This window comes from Vulpes lagopus, chromosome 10 (genome assembly GCF_018345385.1).
Source record: "Vulpes lagopus strain Blue_001 chromosome 10, ASM1834538v1, whole genome shotgun sequence".
NCBI lineage: Eukaryota > Metazoa > Chordata > Mammalia > Carnivora > Canidae > Vulpes > Vulpes lagopus.
This window is the reverse complement of record NC_054833.1, coordinates 91,892,548-91,918,099: the sequence shown is the minus strand read 5'-3', so window position 1 is coordinate 91,918,099 and position 25,552 is coordinate 91,892,548. Positions and strand designations below refer to the sequence as shown.

At 50.2% G+C, this 25,552-nt stretch overlaps 1 protein-coding gene across 3 annotated transcripts in view; it reads right to left on the bottom strand.

Moving 5' to 3' along the window:
• Positions 1-3,742, bottom strand: part of KLHDC4 (kelch domain containing 4) — a 56,671-nt gene extending 52,929 nt beyond the window's left edge. For all 3 annotated transcript variants that reach the window (XM_041771430.1, XM_041771431.1, XM_041771432.1), the window contains exons 1-2: positions 3,583-3,742; positions 1,543-1,634 (exon numbers count right to left, since the gene is read on the bottom strand). In XM_041771430.1, the coding sequence (XP_041627364.1) occupies positions 1,543-1,634; positions 3,583-3,678 (188 nt within the window). In that variant the 5' untranslated portion in view covers positions 3,679-3,742. The remainder of the gene's footprint in view (positions 1-1,542; positions 1,635-3,582) is intronic.
• Positions 3,743-25,552: the final 21,810 nt, after the last annotated feature.

Sequence of the window (25,552 nt, the reverse complement as noted above, 5' to 3'; positions counted from 1 at the left end):
GTTACTCAGGTTACCAACTGAATGATCTCATCATTTCTCAGCTCCATCAAAACACATTCCCAGCTGACTATGGAAGCACCAGCAATCCTAATTACATCCTAACATTGAACCTGGCTTTGTGAGCACCACTACTTCAGGAAAAGTTTTAAAATGTCACCAAAGGGGGGCGGGGCAGTGGAAATCAATCCACATTCAGAATGGCTGCCCTCAGGGGTGCCGTAGGGTACGAAGCCATCACGATTTCAAAGACTTACCTGCTGAAACAACTGCAAGAATAACGTGCATCTACAGCACGTGTAACTTCTATGTGGCCCCTGTGGTAACATGTCAAGTACGGGGGAAAGTATACCCCATTTCCTGACACTTTTTACGTGAATACAGGGACAACCTGCAACTCTATTCTGCCCAGGGGCCACCTTGTCATCCACCACCTCTTGACAGGTGGGATTGGGGCATGGGAGCCGCAACCAGCCCCCCTTCCTGAAGTGCTAGACCCCAGCCTCCACTCAGACTGGCAGCAGCTCTAGTAAGATCAACCTCCTTTATGACAACACTAGTAATTTGTATTCTGAGAGAAAGGAAGCAAATACTTTTTCAACCAAACCAATCTCATTTGCTTGTGAAGTTAATGCATTTCCCCTTCTCTAAAGAACATGGGATCTTTTCTTGGGTCATTTGGCCTTTCCTGTTTCCTAACTCAGTGCATTCAGGGTTTTCCCTCTACCCTGCAGTGGAAAATACAAGAATTACAGGGCCCTAATCAATTGATAACAGAGCTGGAATACAGAAGCTGAGAGAACAGGAATCGTCAGAGAGGAAAACCAAAGCCTGCTCATTTTAGCTCATCCCACAAGTACCTGAAATCCTACAGAAGACTCTCGAATTCTTTACCTAATTTACAAATACATTCAAGATGGCTTAACATATTTATGTTTCAAAATCACACTTGTCATTACAAAGAGCAACACGAAACTATGCCTGTGACACACGCTTCTGAAACATTTTAAAAACCGAAGAGCTAAAAAAAAAAAAAAAAAAAAAACCGAAGAGCTCACTGGGGCAACGTCCTAGTCCAGGAACTGTGATCAGCTAGACAACTTTCAAATGGCGCATCCCTGCTGAGCAACTGAGTGGGGCGACTGTGTTTCTCGTGAGAAGAGACCTCAAAAGCCTCACTCCCACTCTTCAGAAGAAAGGGGAGTTTGAGGGAGTTTATCTACAATGGGAATGGTTATTTTTTTTTAACATATTTTTTAAAGATTTTATTTATACATGGCGGGGGGGCACAGACACAAAGGGAAAAGCAGGCTCCATGCAGGGGGCCTGATGTGGGACTCCATCCCAGTACTCCAGGATCAGGCTCCAGGCCGAAGGCGGGTGCTAAACCACTGAGCCACCCAGGGATCCCCGGGAATGGGTTTTAATGAGGAAAACATTCCATGTGTCTGTCTACTTAAGAAAAACGGAGCCCATTTAAAGTGGTTTTCCAACATACACAAGAAATTCGTCAGAAGCTAGAACAAAGAGCCCTGGCTCACTTACCTTGGTGAAGGTGGGGGGCATGGTGTTTCCACGATCTGAGTCCTGGTGGCATCTAACGTCTGGAAATGGGCTATCAGAGCTTCAAGATCTTCCTACAGGCAAACAAAAAGTCACACCTGAGACATGTTCTTAAACCCTCTCACACAGTCAAAAACCTAGGTCACCCTTCCCACCCTGTCTGACCTACCCAGGGTCCAGTCAGATCTGGGGGTGATGACATGCTCCTCCCATTTCAGGGATACAGACTCTGACACGTGCAAAAATATTGAGACCGACGCTATAGGCAGTTTTCTCAGAAGTACACATAGATGCACGCACACTGCCTGGACCATCTCACCCAAATGCTCACAGTGCGCATAAAGAGCCTTCCATTTAGACAAGCCCTGCCTGACTTCCTGGCAGCACCTTCAACCACTTCTCACCAGGCCAGCCCTAGCCACCCCACCACACGTTTTGTTGTTTGCATCACAGTGTCTGAGACTTCCCCTGCTCATGTTGTTTCCACCTCCCTCCATCAAAATAACAACAGGTGAGTTCCAAGCAAGACCTGTCTATTTAGAACTGCGCCACACAGTTAGAGCTCAGCACTTATGAGCGGCAGCCATTCCGGATAAGGGCTCTATTTTTACAACTGCAGAAACAAATTTAGAAGGTGCCAATTAACCTGTCCAGCTGGGCAGCACTGGAACGTGGTCTTCTTCCTCCTCCCAGTCCAGAGCCATAGCCCTGCATCCACTAGTGATCACACACACACCCCTAGGGATGTGGGGCCTGCATCTACTAACGATCATACACACACACACACACACACACACACACACACAGGGATGCAGGACCTGTGCATCACTTCCAACCTCATTTTCCTCTGGAATGCTTACTCTCTTCCCTGTGCTCATGCTGGGATCTGAGATGTGTTCCCACCTCCTTCTTCGCTGCTTCGCCTCTCTCCCCAACCCCAGAGCCCTCACTCCCCAGTTCCACATTCCACAATGGAGGCAGATGTCCTTCCTGCACCTAAGAACACTTCCAGACCATACTGCCTATTTCCCACCCCATCTGCTGACTGCAAGCTGCATGGGCTTCCTCAGTTCCTTTCATCAGAACGCCACATTCCTCAGCCTGAACAGATACCTGCACCCTGCCACCTCCCATGTGTGAACCCGTGAGCCCCCAGGAAGCAGCCACTATATTTGGAATGAAGTGCTCCTTACCCTCATGCATTTCTTCATACTTTTAGTACAGCTAAACATATCTCTAAGTGATACATGTTAATTATTCACGTTTTTCAATTTCATGTCACCAGGATCATACTGTGCATTCTCTTGCAACTTTTTTGTTCCACAAAAAAATGTCTTTGTGTAGCTGGGAGTTTGTCCAAGGTAAGCCTTCACATGTGTAACCACATTGTGGCAGTTTCCACATTTCCCCAATATGCACTCTCCTGATGACTTTACACGAAACAGCTTTGAGAAGGGGAGAGTATCCTCTGTGGGTATGGCCTAATGAGATGACCAGTGATCCGGAGGGTTTGTTTTGAGGACTAATGAAAGCAACAAGCAAAGTCTCAGGCCTGACAGGCCCTTTCCACAGAGCAGCCACTGGCATCTCCTAAGGACCAGGAGTTGCAGAGAGATGGGAACGCGAGTGAAAACCAGCTAAGTTACTGAGTGCTTACGATGTGCCGAGCACTGTTCTAAAATGCCCCACAAATTAACCCTGCCTCTGTGCCACCCCCCCCACCCCCCAGGCAACACAGTCACGATCCCTACTTCACCTGGGGGGCTGGAGAGAGAAGGCGGCGGGGTCACCCGGGAGCTCCGGGACCCCCACCGCTGCGCCTGGTCCCACTGAGGCTCAGGGCGGCAGCGAGGGTCGTCAGCCTCCGTGTAAAGATGCGCAGAGAGCTGGGAGGCGAAGGGCCTCGCTCCAGACACCCAGACGCCGAGGCGCGCCGCTGCACCCGGGCCCTCTCGCCTCGCGGCCGAGGGAAGCCCACCGGGACCCCAGCTCCGCGCACCGCGTGGCGCCGGCCCCGCTCACCTCCTCCTTCCGCGAGCGCTTGGACACCTTTCTCTCCATCTTGGCGGCCGTCTTCTCCGCCCCGCGACCCTTCTCCTTTTTGCCCTTCTTGCCCATCGCGCCCGTCCGACGAAACACCGGGACTCCCAGAGGGGCGCACGGCGCAGAGCGGCGAAGCGGCGCGCCGGAAATACGCGCTCGCGGGGGCCGGGGCCGGAAGCCGGCGCGCGGAAACGCGTCACTTCCGGCCCGCTCGCCGCCCGCGCTTCCGGACCGCGGGCCCCGGGGTTGGCCGCGGAGCTGGTAGGTTGCTTGGTCCCCCGCGCAGGGTTGACCCGGGCGAAGGGTCAGCCCCCCCGAGCCCGGGGGCCCCAGGCGGCCCGCTGCGCTCTGGGATCTCGCCGGAGCAGCCTTAGAGCGGGAAGGCCGCGTGTAGGACGTGGGCGGAGTGAACGACCGTTGTCAGCCGTTATTAGGCAGGGTCGCCGGGAAGCCGAGCGGACTGACGACCAGGTCAGGCGGGCCTGTGCGGTCGCCACGGCGCGCTCAGCCTGCAGGCCTGGCCTCGGAGCTGGGACAGCTGGTGAAACGGAGCCCCCCCCGACCGAGGGGGCGGTGGGGGGCTGGCCTGGAGGGTCACGGACCCGGCGAGGCGGCCGTCGGGGACCCCAGCGGACAGATGCGCGCGCTGCAAGGAGGAGCCCGCCGCGGGGGGACCCCGGCTGCCCTGGGGCCTCGGCCCCGGCCCGCAGCGACCCCCACCCCCCACCCCCCGCCGCACAGAGCAGCGCTGCTCTCCGCCGCCCTTGCTGCGGCCTCGCCGGCCCGCCCTGTGCTGCTGCAGCTCCGCCGCCGTGGCCGGGCGAGCCCACGTGTATGATAGAATGACTTTTATTTTTATTTTTTTTTAAGTTTTATTTATTCATGAGACACAGGCAGAGGGAGAAGCAGGCTCCATGCAGGGAGCCCGACGTGGGACTCGATTCCGGGACCCCAGGGTCGCGCCCTGGGCCGAAGGCGAGCGCTCAACCGCTGAGCCCCCCGGGGATCTCCAATAACTTTTATTTTTAAGGTTGACAGATCCAATCAACTGCTCATCCCCCCAAAGTGTATAATACTTCACCCAACTCCAACCCTCGTCCGTAAACCAAGTTATTTAAAAAGAATTATGAAGTTTGGGGGAAATTATGGGAAGAGGAGGCTTCAGGCTGCCTCTTTGTCCAACGCTGCTCGTAGGAGATGAGAAGACCATGTGTGATGATGGGGGAAGTAACCAGTTAGAGGTTTATGAGAGGAGCGACAGGTGCGCCTGGGTGGCTCGGGTGGTGATCCTGGGGTCGAATCCCACATTGAGCCTGCTCCTCCCTCTGCCTGTGTCTCTAGTGAATAAATAAATAAAATCTTAAAAAAAAAAAAAAAGAAAAAGAAAAGAAGGAAAGCTACAGAATTTTATGCTCAGCAGGCTCCAGAGCCTCCAGATGTGATTATCTCAGTGAGCTACAAAAGGCCAAGTCCTTAATATTGCCCCGCTTTCCTTCTAGTGCAACATGATTTTAAGAACGTACCTAATCCTTTTGTACTTTTCTGAGAATATTAGATCACCGTGAGGCAATGCACTTGAAGCCAAATGGCCCTTGAGCCACAGAGCATCTTTGGGAAATACATTACAGTGGTCCCCTCTCAAGGCTGAGAACGGGAGAGCACATTCCCTACTAGGATTTAGAAGGGCCTCGTAGGTTCAGGGTTTAATGCTTTTATTATCGGAAAGAGCTTGAGGCTGAGCTGGAAGGCCCTTGGATATGAGTCATGGTGATTTACATGATGTTGAAATTCTCATTACCCAGACACAGAGAGGCTAGGACATTTAAAATGAGATCAGAATCCCAGAATAGTAAAAAGATTAACTACATGGTCCTATTTTAGTGAAATCATATTTTTGAAACTTTAATGGATTGTCTTAGATCCATCCTGAACTGTTAGTGTATCTTTTGGGTGGTGAGGCGCCCTCTGCTGTCTTCCAGTTGAAACCCAGAGGAGAAAAAGTACTGATGGAACTAACTCATTACCCTCGCCACAAATAATCCGTGTAATTGGAAAATCCTCCCAAGTGTGGTATAGATGATGTTTACCATCTGGGAAAGGGAGAATATTTAGCCAGCCCACCTACTACACAAAATTCTTGGGAGAATCAAGCAAAATAACGAAAAAACTTTAAAAAGTTTGGCAAAATACAAACTTAAGATGGTTCCGTGTGCTGTGAAGTCATGGTTTTGGGCTGGCTGGCAATCCCCTCATGTCACACATGAAGTGGACACGGCAGCATGTGACCATTGTGCCAAAACACGAGATACGACACGGAACTCAGCCGCCAGCTTCCAGGAGCTTCGGTTCTAACAAGACAGATAAACATGACGCTCCTCATATGCTTTTTGAATGAAGGGAGGAAGAGGGAAGGAGAGGGAGGGAAATCAAATGATTGTTTCACACATTCGTCCAGTGTTCTGGACGTCTGAGGGAAAAGGGAAAATCCAGTTTCATTGCCCCATCAAGGCTGACAGCAAAATTCTTTCCTCTCTGGAGTGTGCTGTGTAATTTCCAAATATCTGGGGACCTTTCTGTTATCTTTTTCTAATTCCTTGATTTGAGATGTCTAAGGGTTTACCGCTCTCCATCTTTTAAATGCTGTTTCAGGGGCATCTTACGAATTTTAATATGTGTTGTGATTTTTTTCATTCAGTTCAAGATATGTCCTAATTTCCTTTTTGATTTCTTTTTATGTCCCCGGGTTTACTTCGAAGTGTATTCTTTTGTTTCCAGATATCTGGAGATTTTCCAAAAGCCTTTCTGAAAAGTTTCACTTTTCCTTTAACTGCCTTTTTTTTTTTTTTTAAAGATGTTATTTATTTATTTATGAGAGACACAGAGAGAGAGAGGCAGAGACACAGGCAGAAGGAGAAGCAGGCTACCATGCAGGGAGCCTGACGTGGGACTCGATTTCAGATCTCCAAGATCACATCCTGGGCCGAAGGCGACGCTAAACCGCTGGGCCACGGGGCTGCCCCCCTTTAACTGCTTTTATGATTTTATCTTCATTCTTGTTGCCTTCAGCTTTACTAAGATATATTTAGATATTACTTTTTATCCTGCTTGGGTTTGGCAGGCTTCATGAAGCTGGAGACGGCTCTACCCATTTTCTCTTCAGAGGATGCTGTTCTTTCCTCTTCTGGAGCTCCAGTTAAATACATAACATCTTTTTTCTCGGTCTCTGTTTCAGGCCTCTTAACTAATCTCCATTTTCCATGTGTTTGTCGCTGCATTCTGGATAATTCTTTCTGATTTATTTACTAGTTCATGGGTCCTTTGCTCAACCCCATCATATCTGTCTTTTTGGCAGCCCGGGCAAAGTAAATTTAGGCTAAAAATCCGAGGAAGGGCTGGGATGTGGTTACAGTACCCCAGATCTTTCCTTCCCACCGAGATGGTGTTCTTGTGCCCCCCAAGTACTGGGGGGCAGGGTTTCTTCTGCTCCGTGCTCACCTGCAGGCACAGCTCATAGGACCTTAGCTTAATCTGAAGTCCTCTTAATCCTCTTAGATCCCACCTGGGCAGCCTTGGCCTTTATAAATGTTTTCCTTGCCCTTTGAGGCTGTCAAAACCAAAGTCAAGCATAGCAACACATGCTCATGCCTGGAAACAAAAGCCATTTGCAGTACCTAGTTTCAACCCAATATTTTTGCTTCTCCTTTTTGTTGGGTTCTGATGTGGTGATGCTTTACTCCTCAGTTTCTAAATGCCTTTAAGAAGCTCACTTCAACATTTATCCAGCATTTTAGTTGCTTTGAGTGGGAGGATTGGCCCACATAACCCAGTCTGCCGTGTTACAGCCTTACTTCCATTTTTTAAAAAATGATATCTTTCACTATGTAATTAGCACATACTAATCTTTAAAATTTGGAAAATAGAGACAAGTCTAAGAAGGAAACCTCAAAGTCACCCATAGGCTTCCCTTCCACTCAGCATTTATGGGACTGCCCCGCTGACTAATGATAAGCAATGATCTGAGCTGTCTTTCCCTCACCTGCTCCCATGTTTCAGGTCCTTCTTCACCCTTCTCTCTCCCTGTCTTCTTTTTCACTGGGTCCCAGAGTATCACACGAAGATCAAGGACAGTTTGTGAGTTGTTAGATGCAAAAACGGGAGAAGGAAATCCCAAAATCTGGGCAATAGCACAGAAGATGGAACAGACATGAACTGTGCAGGAGAGCAACCATTAACATCACGTGGACAGTAGTGAGTTGGTGAGCAAGTTGCAGTAAAGCCATGGCCTGTGCATGCTACCCATGTGAGCCTGCAAGTTCATGCCCATTTTGTGGTGACTGTCACATCAACATTCCCAACACAGCCCAGAGGCAGCTTTTCTGTATGCAGCACTCAGAGGCACTAGATGGGAGAAAATGCAGTAGAAGGAACAGTGCAAATCAGTCCCTAAGGCTAAATCTGTTTTTAAAAAGGTAAGCTCCTTTGCCAGGTTGTTAGAGACGTTGATGATTCTTGAAGTAACCTGATTTTTAAAAATCCCCGTAATATCACTATTTTGAGTGTCTGGCTCTTGAATCCCCAGAACTAGGTCTGTTTCTAAGCTCCATCACCTCATCATGAACATACACTGAGGGCTATCCATGGTATCCCCTTAAATTTCAGCCGCCTGGCTAGGAAGTTAAATTGCACCCACTAAAACCTTGCTCTCAAGAAGGGCTTCTCTGTCACTTCATCCATGGGGCTCTGATCTCAGCCCATCTGGTGGAGGCAGGTGTTAACCCTTTACAGAAGCACAGTTGTGAAACCTCCATTCTGGGAACAGAGCTCACCACATCCTCCTCTCCTTGGGCACACTAATGAATGATGCAATTCATATAAAAGATGACCAGTTGAACAAAGAACTTCTCCATTAGACTCTTGAGAGCTGGGGATCCCTGGGTGGTGCAGCGGTTTGGCACCTGCCTTTGGCCCAGGGCACGACCCTGGAGACCTGGGATCGAATCCCATGTCGGGCTCCCAGTGCATGGAGCCTGCTTCTCCCTCTGCCTGTGTCTCTGCCTCTCTCTCTCTCTCTCTGACTATCATAAATAAAAAAAAAATTAAAAGATTTAAAAAAAATTTTTTTTAAAAGATTAAAAAAAAATAGACTCTTGAGAGCTGGTTCATTGTAAGACCATCCAGAGACTGTTGTAATTTTGTTTCTCCTGAATGAATCAGTGCATTGTTGCCTAGCTTTTCTATGACATGCCAGGAATAACAGTCATAGGATATGATTTCTAGGTAAGTCAAGATGTTCCCCCTAATGCACTTCCTCTAATGATCCTGAGAGTACTAGAGACCCTTTGTGTCGGAAGGACCTACGTGCAGCAGCTCTCTTCCCCTAGTTGGTAATCTCCCTTCCACTGTGTCTTGTTCAGTTTTGTATCCCCAGACAAGTCAGGTTGTTTGTTGAATGTTAACAAATTATGAGTAAACAGGGATACCTGGATGGCTCAGTGGTTGACGGTCTGCCTTTGGCTAAGATCCTGCTCCTGGGTCCTGGGATTGAGTCCCACATCAGGCTCTCCGTAGGGAGCCTGCTTCTCCTTCTGCCTGTGTCTCTGCCTCTCTCTCTGTGTCTCTCATGAATAAATAAAATGTTAGAGAAAAGTTATGAGTAAACAGTGAATGCACGAAGTCCCCTAATGGCCGACAAGGGCTTCAGCAAGTCTTGTCCAGCACGGTCAGACAAAGGGAGTATCTCAGCGCTCAGATGCTTGAGTACAGCAAACTGCCCTATACACGAATCATTGGTTTCCAAAGAGTTAAGACCCACACATATTTGAAAACTCAAGTGAGGGATCCCTGGATGGCTCAGCGGTTTAGCGCCTGCCTTTGGCCCAGGGTGTGGTCCTGGACTCCTGTGATCGAGTCCCACATCAGGCTCCCTGCATGGAGCCTGCTTCTCTCTGCCTATGTCTCTGTCTCTGTCTCTTTCTGTTTCTCATGAATAAATAAATAAAATCTTAAAAAAAAAAAAAAACTCAAGTGAGATGCAGGTGAAAATAAGTCCAGTGGAGGAACACAGGACAGATGAATGAATTCACAGGCGAATTTTGAGAAGATGCAAATCCCGTCTTCCCTAGGAATGGACTTTTGACCCCATGAGGCTTGATGGTTTCATTTAATTCCAATCCTTTAAGAGATCTGCTGTCCCCTCCCACTCTGAACCACATCTCACATTTTCCTTCCTTCGTTTCTGCCCCACTTCCCTGTTTATTTTTTTGCCCTAGTCTGAGAAGGAAGGCAGAGAAATTGGCAGCAGGAGGAGACAGTTATAACAGTGAAAACAAAACTACAATGTAGGTCCTTCCGGAAAATGTGTGGAGGCTGACCCAAGGCAAAATCTGCCAGGGATATTTTGTGAAGTCCTGTGAGGGCCTCACGCTCTGACTCTGTTGCCGGGACCCTCCCACAGAGGCCTCTGATCCCGGCCCCTGACATCCCCTCAAAGTGTGTCTGATGTCCTAGTCTCTCAACTATCCTCTCTCTGCCAAGGGACAGCTAATGATTTTATGATGATGTAGATTGCCCCATGTCCTATGTCCTTGGAGAAATGCAAAGTAAAACAAGAAGACACCATCTCGTACCTATTAGAACAGCCAAAATTCAGGGACACCTGGGCAGCTCAGTGGTTGAGCATCTACCTTTGGCTCAGATGATCCGAGATCTTGGAATCGAGTACCCCATTGGGCTCCCTGCAGGGAGCCTGCTTCTCCATTTGCCTATGTTTCTGCCTCTCTCTGTGTCTCTCATGAATACATAAATAAAATCTTAAAAAGTCAAAATCCAGCATAGTGATAACACCAATGCACCTTTTCACATCAGTGTGTATATAGTGTCACCCTCAATACTTTCAAAAAAGTAGCAAGCCTTTATGACCAGTGCTGGGAGTCAGCTTATAGCTGCCAAAGCCCACCTCCTCCAGGACAGTAGGCTTAGTGGACACACTAACACCACAGTCTCACAGGGCCAGCCCGCCAAGCCCCTGGTGCCATCACAAGCTGCTCCATGACTGTGACTCATGTGTCTTAAAGGTGGCTTCCTGGCAGGCAAGCCGGTCTTCCGGATGTGGCTGAGGGTCCCACAGGGACTAGGAAACGCCCACTGCCAGGCTGTGCGGCCTGCAGGGGGCGAACGTGACCCCTCCCAGGGAGAAGGGGCTTTGCCCACAGGCAGCCCGGCCACCTTCACATTTTTATATATATATATATATATATTTTTTTTTTTTTTAAGATTTTATTTATTTATTCATGAGAGAGAGGCAGAGACATAGGCAGAGGGAGAAGCAGGCTCCATGCAGGGAGCCCGATGTGGGACTCGATCCCCGTTCTCCAGGATCATGCCTTGGGCTGAAGGCAGGATCATGCCCTGGGCTGAAGGCGGCGCTAAGCCACCCAGGCTGCCCCACATTTATATTTGATAAACATAGGGGTGCCGGGTTGGCTCGGTGGGGAGAACGTATGACTTTTGATCTTGGGGTTGTGAGCTCAAGCCCTACGTTGGGCGTAGAGATTTCTTAAAAATAAAACCTGAGAAATATATATATTAATAAACATAACAAAAAATAAATTAAAAAACTAGCAAAAGTGAGAAAAGCATTACCACACTTTAAAATTACCAGGGACCGGAGCATCTGGGTGGCTCGGTTAAGTGTCTGCCTTCAGCTCAGGTCGTGATCCCCGGGGTCCTGGGATGGAGCCCTATGGCTGGTGAGGTCAGCTACCTGCTCAGTGAGGGGTCTACTTCTCCCTCTGTCCCTCCCCCCTACCTGTGCTCCTGTGTTCACGCTCTGTCTCTCTCAGATAAATAAAAGTCTTAAAATAAAATTACCAGGGACTGGGACACCAGGGCAGCTCAGTGGTTGAGCATCTATCTGCCTTTGGCTCAGGTCATGATCCGGGGTTCTGGGATCATGTCCCCCATTGGGCAGGGAGCCTGCTTCTCCCTCTACCTGTGTCTCTGCCTCTCTGTCTCTCATGAATGAATACATAAAAATTCTTTTAAAAAACTAATAAATAAAATTACCAGGGAGTATGTGACCTGGGCATCTTCTCCCTGCCCCCGACACCTCCCCATTTCTGACCCTTGACCCTGCCTGATCCCCCCCCTCCTCACTGGGAAGTCACAGGGGTCTGCATTTCTTGCACCAATGTTCTTGAAAGGAAAAGGTGGGGTGTCTCATTTCCTCTTGGCATTAGACCACTCTGGTCTGCGGCTCCGGGGTGGCCATTGGACAGAGACAGCCTGACCCTGTTGTGGGCCAAGAACTTGGGCACAAAGGGTCAAGGGACGGGACGTCAGCGCAGATAGAGCAGCAACAGCAGGTAGAGCTTCCTTAGAGGTGAGGAACAGGCCCTGGTCCTGGTGGGCCCCCAAGCCAGGCCCAGGGCTATGGGACTGTGGACGCAGTGCTCACAATGAGAAAGGAGCCCGGGAGGTGAGCATCACCCCACCACCCCCACCTCACAGCCAAGTAGCCTTTAGAGGCACTTGCAGGTGGCAGTGGCCTGGGTCACACATGCCTGGAGCCGGCATGGCCTTAGTTTCCCCTGGCTCTGGTTTCTGATGCAACACCCCTTCAAAATTTGGTCATGAGAGTCATCAGCCTGCAAGGCCAGGGCTGGCCAGTAGAGGGCAGCTGGGCAACACGGCCGGCTCAGCGAGCCCCAATTCTGGCAAACCTTGCATCATCTCCACGTGCTGCCGGAGCCGAGAGACAGTCTGGCCCTAGGAAATGCAGCCTCCGCGGGCAAGCCCGGTCCCGGGGTGGATGGGGGCCTCAGGGCAGGCCGGCCGCCAGGGCACCCGCGTGGGAGACGGCTGGGAAAAGGAGCTTTTCCCCGTTCGCTCTCACCTCCCAAACGAAGAATGTGTTAGAAGCCACATCTATGTTTTCCCTTTGTGTTTCCAGAGGGGCTTGAGCGCAGACTTAGCAATAGTTTCACGGGACTGATTGAGAGGAGTTGAGCCTGCAGGTGTTCACACTCCCCAAAGCAGATCATAGATTGGAGGGGGGGGTGGGCTTGGCTGCAGCCCTGTAACACGGACAGAATCGGGGGAGAGGGCTCCAGCCAGATCCCAGGATGTTTGCCATCCCCGGCATTACCATAGCCTAGTGTTCGTGGAAAACTGCGAGTTTGTTTGCTCAAATGCTCTGAAGACAGATGGTGCAGAAAGGATCCTGACAGGAGAGGTATGCGAAGGCCAAGGGCTCAGGGCAAAGGCTGTTGGCTTCCTCATGACCCTGACTGTCAACATTAGAATCTCTGTCATCGAAGTGCCGTGCTCCAGAGAGGTAGCCTCGCAGCTTCCTGCAGACGACCACACGCCCTTCTGCACTGGGCTCGCAAGGGGCTTTCTGGCGGCTTCCGCCCTCTGCACACCTGCCTGCCCCTTCCACTTGCCCCAGCCTCCCAGCACTTTCACCTGCGGCTCAATTGGGGTTTGTTTTTAATCGGATACGTGTGTGTTGTCTTGAAATAATTTTAGATTTGCTGGAAAGCTGCCAAGATAGTTCCGAGAGTTCTTGTGTGTTCATCCTGCATGACCATGGCGACTTGATCGAAACAGAGAAGGCCACAGTGGGGCATGGCTATTGGCTACACTCCAGACATCATTTGGATTTTGCTGGCCTATCCACTAATGTCCTTTGTCTGGTCTCATTCAGGATCCCAAGCAGGATACGACACCGCATTTAGACACAGCTCACTTCTCAGAGTGCAGACCCTAAACTATCCCACCCAGCTTAGGTCCTGAGCCTGGAGGCGCCATCTGCCTCTCTCAGGAATTCCCAGCATCTCTTAGGCGACATCTGGCTGTGGGTGAAGGCAACTGGGGGCATTCATTTGACATTCTCCCTACACCCCCACTTTGGGCACACACACACACACACACACACACACACACACACACACACACACTAACCTTCCTCTAACCTTTTAGGGAAACACTGGTGTCCTTATCACTCCAGTCGCCTTGCTTTCAAGATTCTTAAAGTATCGGTCATTCACTACTTAGTATAAACCACAGGCTGTTATGCTGTACGTTGCCGAGATGTGCAGATGCAGAGTCCTCTCAGATGGGAATCATCTAGAATCCAGGGTGGAGGTAGGGATTAAAGCCTCTGTGAGAGTCCCCCTCACTCCTGTGACTGTGCCCCTTTGGGGGCCTCACAATGCTCAGAGTAGCATTTCCAAGCGTCTACTTCCGGAACCTTTGTGCTAGCTAAGTTTCCCTGATGCCCACCCTCCAGATGCTTCCCCAAGCCCCACAGCCAAAGTGCTGACACAGGACATCATTGGAAACTCCCTTCCATGCAGCAGATAGAGGCTGGCAGGATGAGTTCTTGGCTCCAGGAAACAAAGGAGCATCTCTGTATAAGAATATCTTACTGAAAAAATATATATATATCTTACTGCAGCCGGACCCTCCTTAAGGCCTGTCTGCTAGCAACCTCAATGACTTTGCCCAAACACCTCCAAATCATCAGGTTCGACTCAAAACATCAAAACATGGTAAGGTGCAGAAATTAAAATGTCTCCCAGGAGAGCACCAAGGAGGTCACAGAGCATTCATGTCTCCTGTCCCAGGGTCACTGGGCACAAGGGAACCAGATCATCTGTGACCTCATTCGCTAGATCACTGTATTTCTTCCTGCCAGCAAAATGGGGCCAGAGCATGGGGGGTTCTGAGCTGAGGAGCTCTGCTTCTCTGAGTCAGGGACCAACGGGACCATCCGTGGGCAGAACCGTGAGCCCACCTCTGAGCCACTCACCCAGTGTCCCTAGGCCTTTGGGCTGTGTTCCCTGTGCTCCGGGTGGGGAAGCAGGGGATTCCTGTGCCCCAGGCACCAGGGTCATGGGGTCACTGCCGAGCCCATTTGAGAGCAGCACTTGGGGCAGGTGACAAGGCTGAGGCACTGCCGGGAGAGCTGGGCACAGGGTACCTGCTGCCAGCGTGAGCTCTTGAGGTCCTGATGGGGCACCAGGGCAATAGGAGCTGGCATCCCCATCCCTGCCCAGGCCCGGGCTAGGCCGGCTCCCCTCTCTCCCCCATTCTGCCGAGACACAGTTAATTCTAGACTGAGCGCCTTAGGTCTCCCTCCCCCCACCCCCATGCCCCGCGCACGCTGGGCTTGCAGAATACCCCCGCTTTATTTTGCAAATCAGGGAACAAAGCACAAAGAAACTAAGCTCTGGCCTGTGGATGCAGCCAAGCAGCCAGAACCAGGGTCTGCTGCCTCCTCCCAGCCCCTGAGAGAGCCCAACTCCCTGGGTCCCAGCAGCCCAGCAAGATTCTGAACCTGGCCCCGGCACCCTCGGCCCCAGCGGGCTCTCCCCATGGCTAACGCTCCACGTCCATCATGCCTCCATCGCCTCTGGACAGAGAGACCAGAACAAACACCTTCCTGCTATGAGAAGTTCGGCACTCAACCCAGAGAGAATAAACTTGTTCTCAGAAGCACACCCGGCAGGGACGCCTGGCAGGCTCAGCGGTTGAGCTTCTGCCTTTGGCTTAGGGCGCGATCCCAGAACTCTCTGGATCCAGTTCCCCATCGGGCTCCCTGCAGGGAGCCTGCTTCTCCCTCTGCCCATGTCTCTGCCTCTCTCTGTGTGTCTCTCATGAATAAATAAATAAAATCTTAAAAAAAAAAAAAAGAAGCAGCACACCAGCAGCTGGGTCATGGTGACACGTCAATGCAGGCTCTGACCATAGCAGGTGTACCATAGCTGTGCAAGGGAGGCCTTGGGTGCGAGGGGGCAGGGCTGCATGGGAAGTCTCAGTACCTGCTGTTGTATTTTGCTGTGAACCTAAAACAGCTCCAAAAATGAAGTCTATTAAAAACAACAAAAAAGCAAACCTCTATAGCTTTTCCTCTATAGCTGCTGTTCGCACTGTGGGCTCTGGTTTCTGTGCCCTTGGGCTCATGTCCTGGCCTTGCTCTCCTCTCCATCCATGGCACGGCTCCCCTAGGCAGGGATGTGGTTTACAGGGTGGGCTGGGGTCCTGTAGCCCCCATATGCAGGCAGGGCCTAGGCAGCCGTCCGGGCCTTGAGAGCACCCCTACTTCCCACCCCATATTCATCTGCTCAGGCTGCCATGAGCAACGGCCTCAACATGGGGCTTCAGCCCACAGATGTTCATGATCTTCTGGGCCCCTAGGCTGTGGGCAGGGGTGGGTTCCTCTCCCCTGAGGCCTCCCAGGGTCTTTCCTCTGTGGATACATGTCCCAGGGTCTCTGTGGTACAGATTTCCTCTTCTTACAAGGACATTAATGAGATTTTGGATTAGGGGCTACGCATAATGACATTTTAACCAATCACCTTTTTAGAGGCCCCATCTCCAAATACGATAACTTGCTGAGGAACCAGGACTGAGGTCTTGGATACATAAATTTTGCAGAGACGCAATTCTTTTTTTTTTTTTTTTAAGATTTTATTTATGTATTTATTCATGAGAGACACACAGAGAGAGGAAGACATAGGCAGAGGGAGAAGCAGGCTCCCTGAGGGGAGCCAGATACAGGACTCAATCCCAGGACCATGAGATCACAATCTGAGCCAAAGGCAGATGCTCAACCACTGAGCCACCCACGGGCCCCAGTGGAGACACAATTCTTGGCTTGGGAGACACGTGGTCTCTCTTCCTGTGAGGTTGGGGGCCGATGACGCTCAGTGCCTTTATGCAGTCTCCACTAATTGCATCACTTCGCTTTCATCAGGAAGTTGGAAGAGCCCTGCAAACGGACCTCTCTGTAAGGCCACATATACTATTGGTTGGAACGCAGAATAAATTCTCAGTTCTTTCTTTCATTTACCTGGTTTGCAAGATAGAGGGTTGGACCTGTGTCATCCTCAACGCGTGATCAATCTGTTTGCCTGTTTGCCTCTTACACAAGATTCAGGCACATTCTGGGGGCTTCTAGATCAGTGCAATTCTTAACCTTAAGGAACATCAGTTCATCCCATCTTCAGCCAGCAGGAGCACCCCCACCAGGGCCTGCAGTCTCTGAGGCCCCAGTAGCTGGCATGTAAGACGTTTCAGACTCACCTATGCCCAGACCTGGAATGCAGGATTTCCCCAAGCCCCGAGGTCTGGAGTCAAAATGGTATCTTAAGACCACAGTCTAGGGGCACCTGGGTGGCTCAGTGGTTGAGTGTCTGCCTCCGGCTTGGGGTATGATCCCCAGGATTATCTGTACAATAGATGCCGTGGGATCTCACAGCCCCTCCCTCAGCCCTAAAACTTCAAGTCACTAGACAGTCCACACTCACCAGCATCCTGATGGCGGCATTCTGCTGTGTGGTGGTATGAAGCCTAAGAACAGTGGGTTCTTGTGTGGTGGCAGCACCTCTTATGGGAAGATCCATTTTGCTGGGTATTAAGTCTCTGGCTCCAGTTTTGTGTTGAGGTGGAAGAGTTCGATGATAATTTGATTTCTGTCTCTTCTAAGCCAGTGCTCTTGTTACCTAGAGGCCTGAAGGATTTTTTTTTTCTTCTTCTTTAAATACCAGTCATTTTGCTAAAGTATGTCTTTGGCATTGGTCATTCTGGGCTGGATTTCAGGCAACTTTCCTTGAATACAGTTCTCAGGATTTGTTCTGCTCTCTTACATTGGCACCTTCCTCAAAGAGCCCTGTTATCTGTGTGTTGGATCTTTTTTGCCAATTTTCACAATTTCCAAGTTTCTTTCAGATCCTTTGAATTGTGGTTTTTGTTTTCTTTTGAATTTTAAACCGTTTTGCCTTCTCATCTTCTAGTCTTCTGAAGGCTTTATATCCTTATGTTGGTTGTTTCACTGTTACATTACTCCCCTATTTAGTCTACATTTATGAAATAATTGTTCTCTTATTTTTAATTCTTTGCCTGAGTCTCTCACCTCATTTCCAAGTTTTAAAAATTATCTTATGGTGCTAGGATCCTCCCCTCTCCCATTTTGTGTCATTTCCTCAAATATTTTTAGTTTATTCTGAAACAAGCATGTTACAATTTTGATATTTCCTTTTTTTAGCATATCCTTCTGAAATTCTTTCTTCTCCGTAAGGAATGTCATCCCACTGCATATTCTCATTTTTCTTGTGGTAACTTTGTATGGGACTTGCCCTTGATGCATTTCTGTTGCTTTATGTGAATTTAAGGCTCCTGAGGCTCTTGAAGAAGACCTGTTCCAGCTTTCCCCATCTCCCAGATGGACCTCTCTTTTGCTCTTCTGAGGCTGGACCTGAACCCATCTGTTTTTCTCCACTTCTCTCCCTCGCTGGTCTCTTATCCCTCTCCCCTCGGCTCTGATTCCACTTCTAGCAGTTTCCCCTCTGTGTGGAACTCTGTCCTGAAAGGAGGCCCTGGCTACCAGGGGCTGGACCACTCCATCCCCAGGAGGCATGACCAGGTCACCCTGCACTCGCTCCTATTGTGGCAATTCTGCTGTCTTCGCTGGCTGCTATCAGACTGGCCAGCCACCACACTGTCCGGGGCACACCTGTAGGTGCTCGTGCCCCCAGACACTCAGGCATGTCACTGCCCTCTGCCCTCCCTACGCAGACCCAATACCCCACAGTCTGTGCCTGGCAGGGGCTCAACCCCATCCACTGGTGCTCTGGCCTATGTGCAGAGCTTAGCTCCTAGTTTTGTTGTAGATGTTGTCCGTGAATATTTCTTATTTTAAAAATTTATTTAGGGAAACCCCAGTGGCTCAGCGGTTTAGTGCCGCCTTCAGCCTGGGGTGTGATCCTGGGGATCCAGGATTGAGTCCCACGTCGGGCTTCCTGCATGGAGACTGCTTCTCCCTCTGTCTGTGTCTCTGCCTCTCTCTCTTTCTGTGTCTCTCATGAGTAAATAAATAAAATCTCTAAAAAAATAAAATAAGCATTTATTTATCAATTCATTTAAAATAACAATAATAACCCAATTACATTGTTAACATAAACCACATATTTTTAATGAAGATATCTCTTTTTAATAAAAAGTAACAGCATTTAGATGAAAAGATGAGTATGATTTTATGTTTCTGCAAATGTCTTAATGTCTGGCTTTATAGACAACTGATAGAATTCTTATATATGCTATCTGCATTTAATCTTTTGGGTGATAGCATGTTTCTGGCCTCTGGGAAAGTCCACTGTACACTCATGAGAGTCCCTGGAATTTTTACTCCTCTTTTTAGCTGCACTATCTAGGTGGGACTTTTTAGTTGTACTATTTTATGTGGCACTTTGAAATATCCAAAAACTGTGCTGCCACTGCCATCTCCCCAAAATCCTTCAGAGGCTTTTTGATGGGGAATAGAAGTAAGAAATAGGTAAAGTCATAGCATCCTCTCTCACCACATATATTTAACATGGCAAAGGTAGGCTAACCGGTGCAAAAAAGTAGGAGAAAAGAAATAAAAGCATAAGGTTTGAGAAAGGGGACTCTAAATTGTCATTATTTACACATAGTGTAAACAATTCCAAAGGAATTTGCAAATAATCTATTCAAATTAAAAGGTAAGCTTAGCTAGGTTGCTGGATATAAGATCAGCATACAAAAACTGGTTGTTGTTATTTTATATATACTGGCAACAGATACATCTATAATAAAAATCTTTAGAAGTTACTGATTGTAAGAGCATCAAAAACCAACAGATACCTAGGAATAGACGGAGCGAATCCTCTACACTGAAGACTCACTACTAGAAAGGCTTCAATCTTCCCAAAATGACCCATAGATTCAACACCACTTCATTAAAATCCTGAGGGCTTTCTGTGTACCCGTGCATGTACATACTCACAAAATGACAAGCTGATCCTAAAATTTAAGTGCAAATGCAAAGGACTGAGAAGGACAAAGCAAAGTGCAAAGCCAAACTAGCTCTTCTTTGTCATTTTCACTTGAGAAAATGAAGGACTAATGAATCTCTGGACCACAGAGCAATATCTGGAGCTCCTGGTGTTCTTTGCTCAGGGGAGGTACTGTTGAAATGGCCCACAAGCCTGCATTTGGCAGGTTCCCTTCTCTCTGAACCAAGAGTCAGGCACTGCCTGAAATCTTTGGCAAACTATTGAAAAATGACAGGAAGAACAAAAGGCCAGGACAAACATCAGGTTGGTGAAGAAGCAGCTCCCCAGACTTGTTGGATCGTGTTAGGGAAGCCATTAATCTGCTGGAGTAAGAGCCGAGCAATTCTTGGGTCCTTCCAGCTCTTTCATTCCTTGGGAGTTAACACACAGGATCCTGCAGGTTTCAACAAACAAATCCATAAGAAGTGGACGGGATATGCCGTTAGCATCTGGGGCCAGGTCCCAGGGATTGGGCAAGGGAGTGCTGCTCTTTGCACACAAGGCTCAAGCAACTATGCTGGGTTCCTCCATCCATGAGATGGTCAGCAATTGGTTGGAGTGTATGTTGTGTGGCCTGATACTAAGGCAGGCTTAGCAAGGATGCAGAAACTCACTGGACAAAATGTGACTCAGCATGGCTGCTGTGAATGGCGTCGTAGGTTAGGAAGCTTCTGATGGCAAGCTCCCCAAAGCAGACCCCAACCCATGGCTGCAGCTGCAGAGGCCCTCTGTGACCCTGTGGACACCTTGGACCCTTTTCGGTGGAAAGAGGGCCAATGATCCCTCCTTGGGTGTTTGCTTTTGGCCTTTTTGCTTTGCTCTTTGGGGGTCTCCAAGGCCTCTGGAGGACTCCTTCCTGGGGAGCAAATGGAAACAAACTCACATTAGGTTTACCATTTGTATTAACCCAGAGAAGACTCTTGCTTCATTGGCCTTCTTTCTGCTTGGCTAGTGGACACATCTTTCTAGCCCTGGGCAAAATCATGCAATGCTCTAATTCTCCAGAGATAATTGTAGATCTCTCTGTAATTAGCAAACATGCCAGAACTGAGTGAAGGACCCTGCCATGTGGGGCAGGGACGGTGGATATGCTGAGGCTCGGCTCTGCTTCTGCCTCCCGGGCTTGGCTGCTGTTTGTCTTGAGCATCACCACCTTCCTGGCTCCCCGAGGCTCTCCTGCCCAGAAGGAACAAGCCATCCCCTGCTGCCAAGATGCAGGGCATCATTTATCTTGTGGTTGCAAAGCTCAGCCAAGCAGAGGCATCCTGCCAATGAAGAGTATTCTGTGCTACCGATAGCCAAGGCCAAACTGGGATTTGGAAGTGGTGGGTCGCAGAAGCAAGACTCTCAGACCACGAGTGGAGAAGACTCAGCAGAGGAGCACAGTTCCCCGACCCACTGTGTCACCTCATTACACTCGGAGGGAACTTCATCTGCTTCAGTGCCACAATGAGCACCCAGAGCTCAGAGACTTGGGCGTCCCTGCAGTACACTGTGCCCTCTGTTTCCCCTAGCCAAGGCCAAGAGCGCTTTGTGTGTCTGAATAACTGGCCAGGACTGGACAACAAACCTGTGCCAAGAAACAGACGACAGGGCTGGCTTTAACTCATTTGCCTCTGCTGGAATGCCTCTTTCATTTTACAAATATTTGTCGAGGGCCTGCCATGTGCTGGGCCTGTTCTAGGCTCACTGGACCCTCTGCTGGGGAATCAGATTCTAGAGGCAACATAGTGAACAGGAAACAAGTGAACAGAATCACAGATGGGTTTGGATAGAGATACATAAATTAAACAGGATGACATGGTGCAGAGGAGTGGGTTCCCTCAGGTGAGGGCAGGAAGACTCTTGAGGAGGGGGCCTGGCAACAGAGTGACAGGGTGTTTGGGAGCTGCTATGGTGTGGGTGGAGGGTGGGTGGAGAGGTAGGGCTCCCTTCTCCAGGGCTGCCAACGTGGAGAGGGGGTTTGGATTTTGTTGTAAGCACCACGGGAGCTGCTGGCGGGTAGTAAACAGGGCAGTGACATGAAGGGACCCACCGTTTGGAACAGGAGCACCATAGCCACTGGTCAGCATGATGAGGGCAGCAGGGTAACCACGTGCCGATCCCCAGAAGGACTCTGTGGATATGTGACCTTGTGTGGGGGCACAGGGGACTTGAAGATGGCAGTAAGGGAGGATCCTGAGGTGGGAGACCATCCTGGGCTGTCACACTAGGCCTAATGTCCTCACTAGGGGTCTTACAGCAGAGGTAGGAGTGGAGTCAGAGGGAGCTGGGAAGGCCCCTGGCAGCTGGATCTGGATGTGGATGGGGAGGACAGAGGATCTGGCTCTGCTGACACCTTGATTTCAGTTAGCCCCGGAGAGACCCAGTCTGTTTGCCTGACATCCAGAACGATGAGAGAATAAATGTGTATGTTTTGAGACACTAAATTTGTAGTAATTACAACAAAAGGAAATGAATACAGATGTAAGAGGCCATTGGAGTGGCCCAGGTGAGAAAGGTGAGTGCCCAGGTACCCAGGTGTGCTGACATGTCCGCTCTGCAGCACACAGAGACGGAAGGTCACCGACGGCCACCAGGGCAGGTAGGTGATGTGACCAGCTGGTACGGGAGGGGATCGGGGTCTCTGCATCGGTAGCTCTTGGCCTCCTGCGCTGGAGGGGGCGTTCTGGACTGGAGTCTGCGACAGGTGGGACAGGAGGCTGAGGGAGAGGAGGGAGGCCCAGGCAGATGGCTAAGGCCCAGGAAGCCTGTGATGTGCTCTCCTCTGTGTCTTCCCTCTGCCTTCACCCTGTCTGCCCTCCATTGGCCCATATGCACTTCTGTCCATGTATATAAATACTCAGAAAAAAAGGTGATTCCAGTTCTTTTGGTCAAAGAGTCAGAGACTTTCCTAGTAGCCTGATTTTGTGACAAATCAAGACAGAAACAAACGGTAAAGAAAATATAGAACAAAGTGGGTGAATAGCTTCAATGTATTAGAAATAGGAACCAATAGGGTGTGCAAGTGTCCTGAGGCCACGGTAACAAATGGCCACAAAGTGGGGGGGGGGGGGGAGTTGAAACACATCTGGAGGCCAAAAGTCCAAAATCTAGATGTTGGTGGGGCTGTGCCTCCTCCCCTGAAGGCTCTGGGGGGATCCTTTCTCAACTCTGTGGCAGCCAGTGATTCCTGATGTTCCTTGGCCTGTGGCAGCTTCATGCCAGGCTCTGCTTGTCTTCACATGGACTTCTCTCTGTGTCTTCATGTGTCTTCATACAAAGACACCAGTGGTTGGACTTAGGGCCACCTTTATCTAGTATGAGTTCAAAGGCATCCCTGCAAAAGATATGTCCCAGTCCTAACCCCTGTACCCTGTGGATGTGACCTTATTTGGAAATATGGTCTTTGCAGATGGGATCGGGTTACGAAATCAATGCAGAATCTCCTTGAAAGAGACAGGAGAGGGAGATCTGGATCATAGGGACACAGGGAGGAGCAACGTGAGAATAGAGGCAGAGAGTGGAGGCATGTGGCCACAAGCCTAGAGATCCCTGGAGCCACCAGAACCTAGTTGAGGCAAGATGTGCATGATGGAGTTTATGTGTCAACTTGACTGGGTCATAGGGTGCCCTGATATTTGGTAAAACGTTATTCTGAGTGTTTCTGTGAGATTGTTTTAGATGAGATTAACGTTTACATCAATAGGCTGAGTAGGGACGCCCGGGTGGCTCAGCGTTTGAGCACCTGCCTTCAGCTCAGGCTGTGATTCTGGAGTCCCGGATTGGCCTCCCTGCATGGAGCCTGCTCCTCCCTCTGCCTGTGTCCCTGCTCTGCCTCTCTTCTCTGTGTCTCTCATGAATAAATAAATAAAATCTTAAAAAAAAAAAATAGGCCTAGTAAAGCAAATTGTCCTCTGTAACTATGGTGGGCCTCATGCAATCAGTCGAAGCCCTGCAGAGAACAAAGGTCAACCTTCCTCTGAACAAGAGAGATTTTGTCCTGCTTGGTGGCCTCTGAGCTGGGACAGCACTTTGTCCTTCCTTTGAACTCAGGATGACACATGGGTTCTTCCCAGTCTCTGGCTGCCCGCTCCCCTGTGCTCTTGGCACTTGTCAGCCTCCACAACCCCACGAGCTGTTTCTTTACGATAGATCTCCTCCATAGATGCACGTGTCCTACTGCTTCTGTTTCTCCCAAGAAGCCTGCCTCATACAGAAGGATGCAGCCCGCAGCGCCGGGGGCGAGCATGGCCTGGCCTACACCTCGACTTCAGCCTCTGGCCTCTGGGCCTCCACATTTATGTCATACGAAGGCCCCCAAGACACTCTCAAAAGACCAAACCAAACTTGAAGGAGAGGCTACACCTAGCCCTCTAGAGACCTCATTTCCAGAACCTCACTCTTCCTTTGAAACGCAGACTTACCCACAAGCCCTGGCGCCCCTCAGCGTGGAGGAGTCTAAGCCCACGGCTGGCCCTGCCCTGCAGAAGGCCACCTTCTCTGGGCTTGTCTCACCCCGAGCTGCAGGGGAGATGCTGGGAGGGACATAATGGATCTACCTCTGAGGGGAGAAGACTGACCATCTCTAGACGTTCTCTATACCATTCACAGATCTAACAGCCTCAGCTGTCTCCAGGAGGTTCTTGCCACCACTCACACCCAAAGGGAGGGGAGGCTCTGGGCCTATCTCTGTCTTTCAAATGAGAGCCCTGAGCAAGGAGCACCCCCCTCCCCCCGGAATCCCCTGGCTGCAGTAGGCACCCCTGATGGTGAGCGATGCCCAGCCAGGAAGATGGCGGCAGCATGCTTGGGTTACCTGCTCCAGGTGGGCCTGGAATAGAGAGCAGGAGAAGTAGGAGGACACCTGGGGGTTTCCACAGGTATGACTCAGGAGGTCACACCTTAGCGGGTTGTCAGGGCATGGATCCCCTTTTCCTGGGGTCGGCAGGGCTCCGTGGGCAAGTACCCAGGGCCAACGACGGATGAGAGCTACCCTAGCTAAGGAGTCAGAGCCCCACACCCCCACTCTCCGGGTGGCCTGGGATCCCCTCCAGGACACCCAGATACCTAACAAGACAGAAGTCTACATTCTCCTGACTGTTCCCTCTCAGTCTGAGAATGTTCCAGCAAACTCAACACAATTGCCAGAAGTCCGACCACAGAGAGACCGGCAGGCTGTGGGACTCCCCACGCCAGTCCACAGAGAGGCTGCACGGAGAGAGATGCCTGACCAGCTCTTGGAGCACTGGCCGTCCCAGCCCAGGGCCAGACGTGGGGACCAAGAGGCTGTGACATGACCCTAGACCTCTGTCCTATGCTCCTGGCTGTACGCAAGACCCTGCAAGAGCCACACGATTGAGCCCGACTGCCCAGAGCCATAGGCCTCATAATGAATTGTCTTGAGCCCCTAACTCTTGGGCTGATTTGTTACATGGCAATTGCTGGAGCAGGTGGCTTGGCAAGAAGGGAAAAAGTCTTCCCCTTGGGGAGGGTGGGGCACATGGTTAGAAAGTACTTCCTTGGAGGGGCACGGTGGATGCCTTGGCTATTGAATGGAATTCTGTGCAAAGAAGCAGATGCCCGGTCTTTGCGCTGGAGCAGGCCCGGGTGAGGGTACATGGGGTGCACATGGAGCAATGCATGTGCCATGTGCCTTTGTGCAGTAAACAAACCGTGCAACTGTATGTGACAACCCTGCATGGAAACCTCACTACCAACAGAAGGAGGTTGGAAGAGTCTGTTTCAGAGGGGTGCTCTGTCACTGTTCCTCATCACGTCTCCCTTGCTGTTCATCGCTCAGTCACAGTGGGCCTCTTCCTTGTGCCAGCCTATTTGGGCTGCTGGGGAACTCGGCCAAGTGGGAACCTGGAGGAATGCTCTGACAGAAGCAGCCCCAGGGGCCAGGAGCGCACAGAGGAGGTGCCAGCAGAGGTGCCAGCAAGGCTCTGCAGCTCTAGGATTGGGTCTTGACCCCACCTCCTGGGCACGGTCTGTACTTGCTGCTTGTCCAGCCCTAAGCAGCCTGACAAGAGCTCTTTTGAAGTGGGTTGCTGGGGATGATCACAGGGGCCCTGATCCGGAACGGAGCACCCACCCCCGCCCCTCTAATC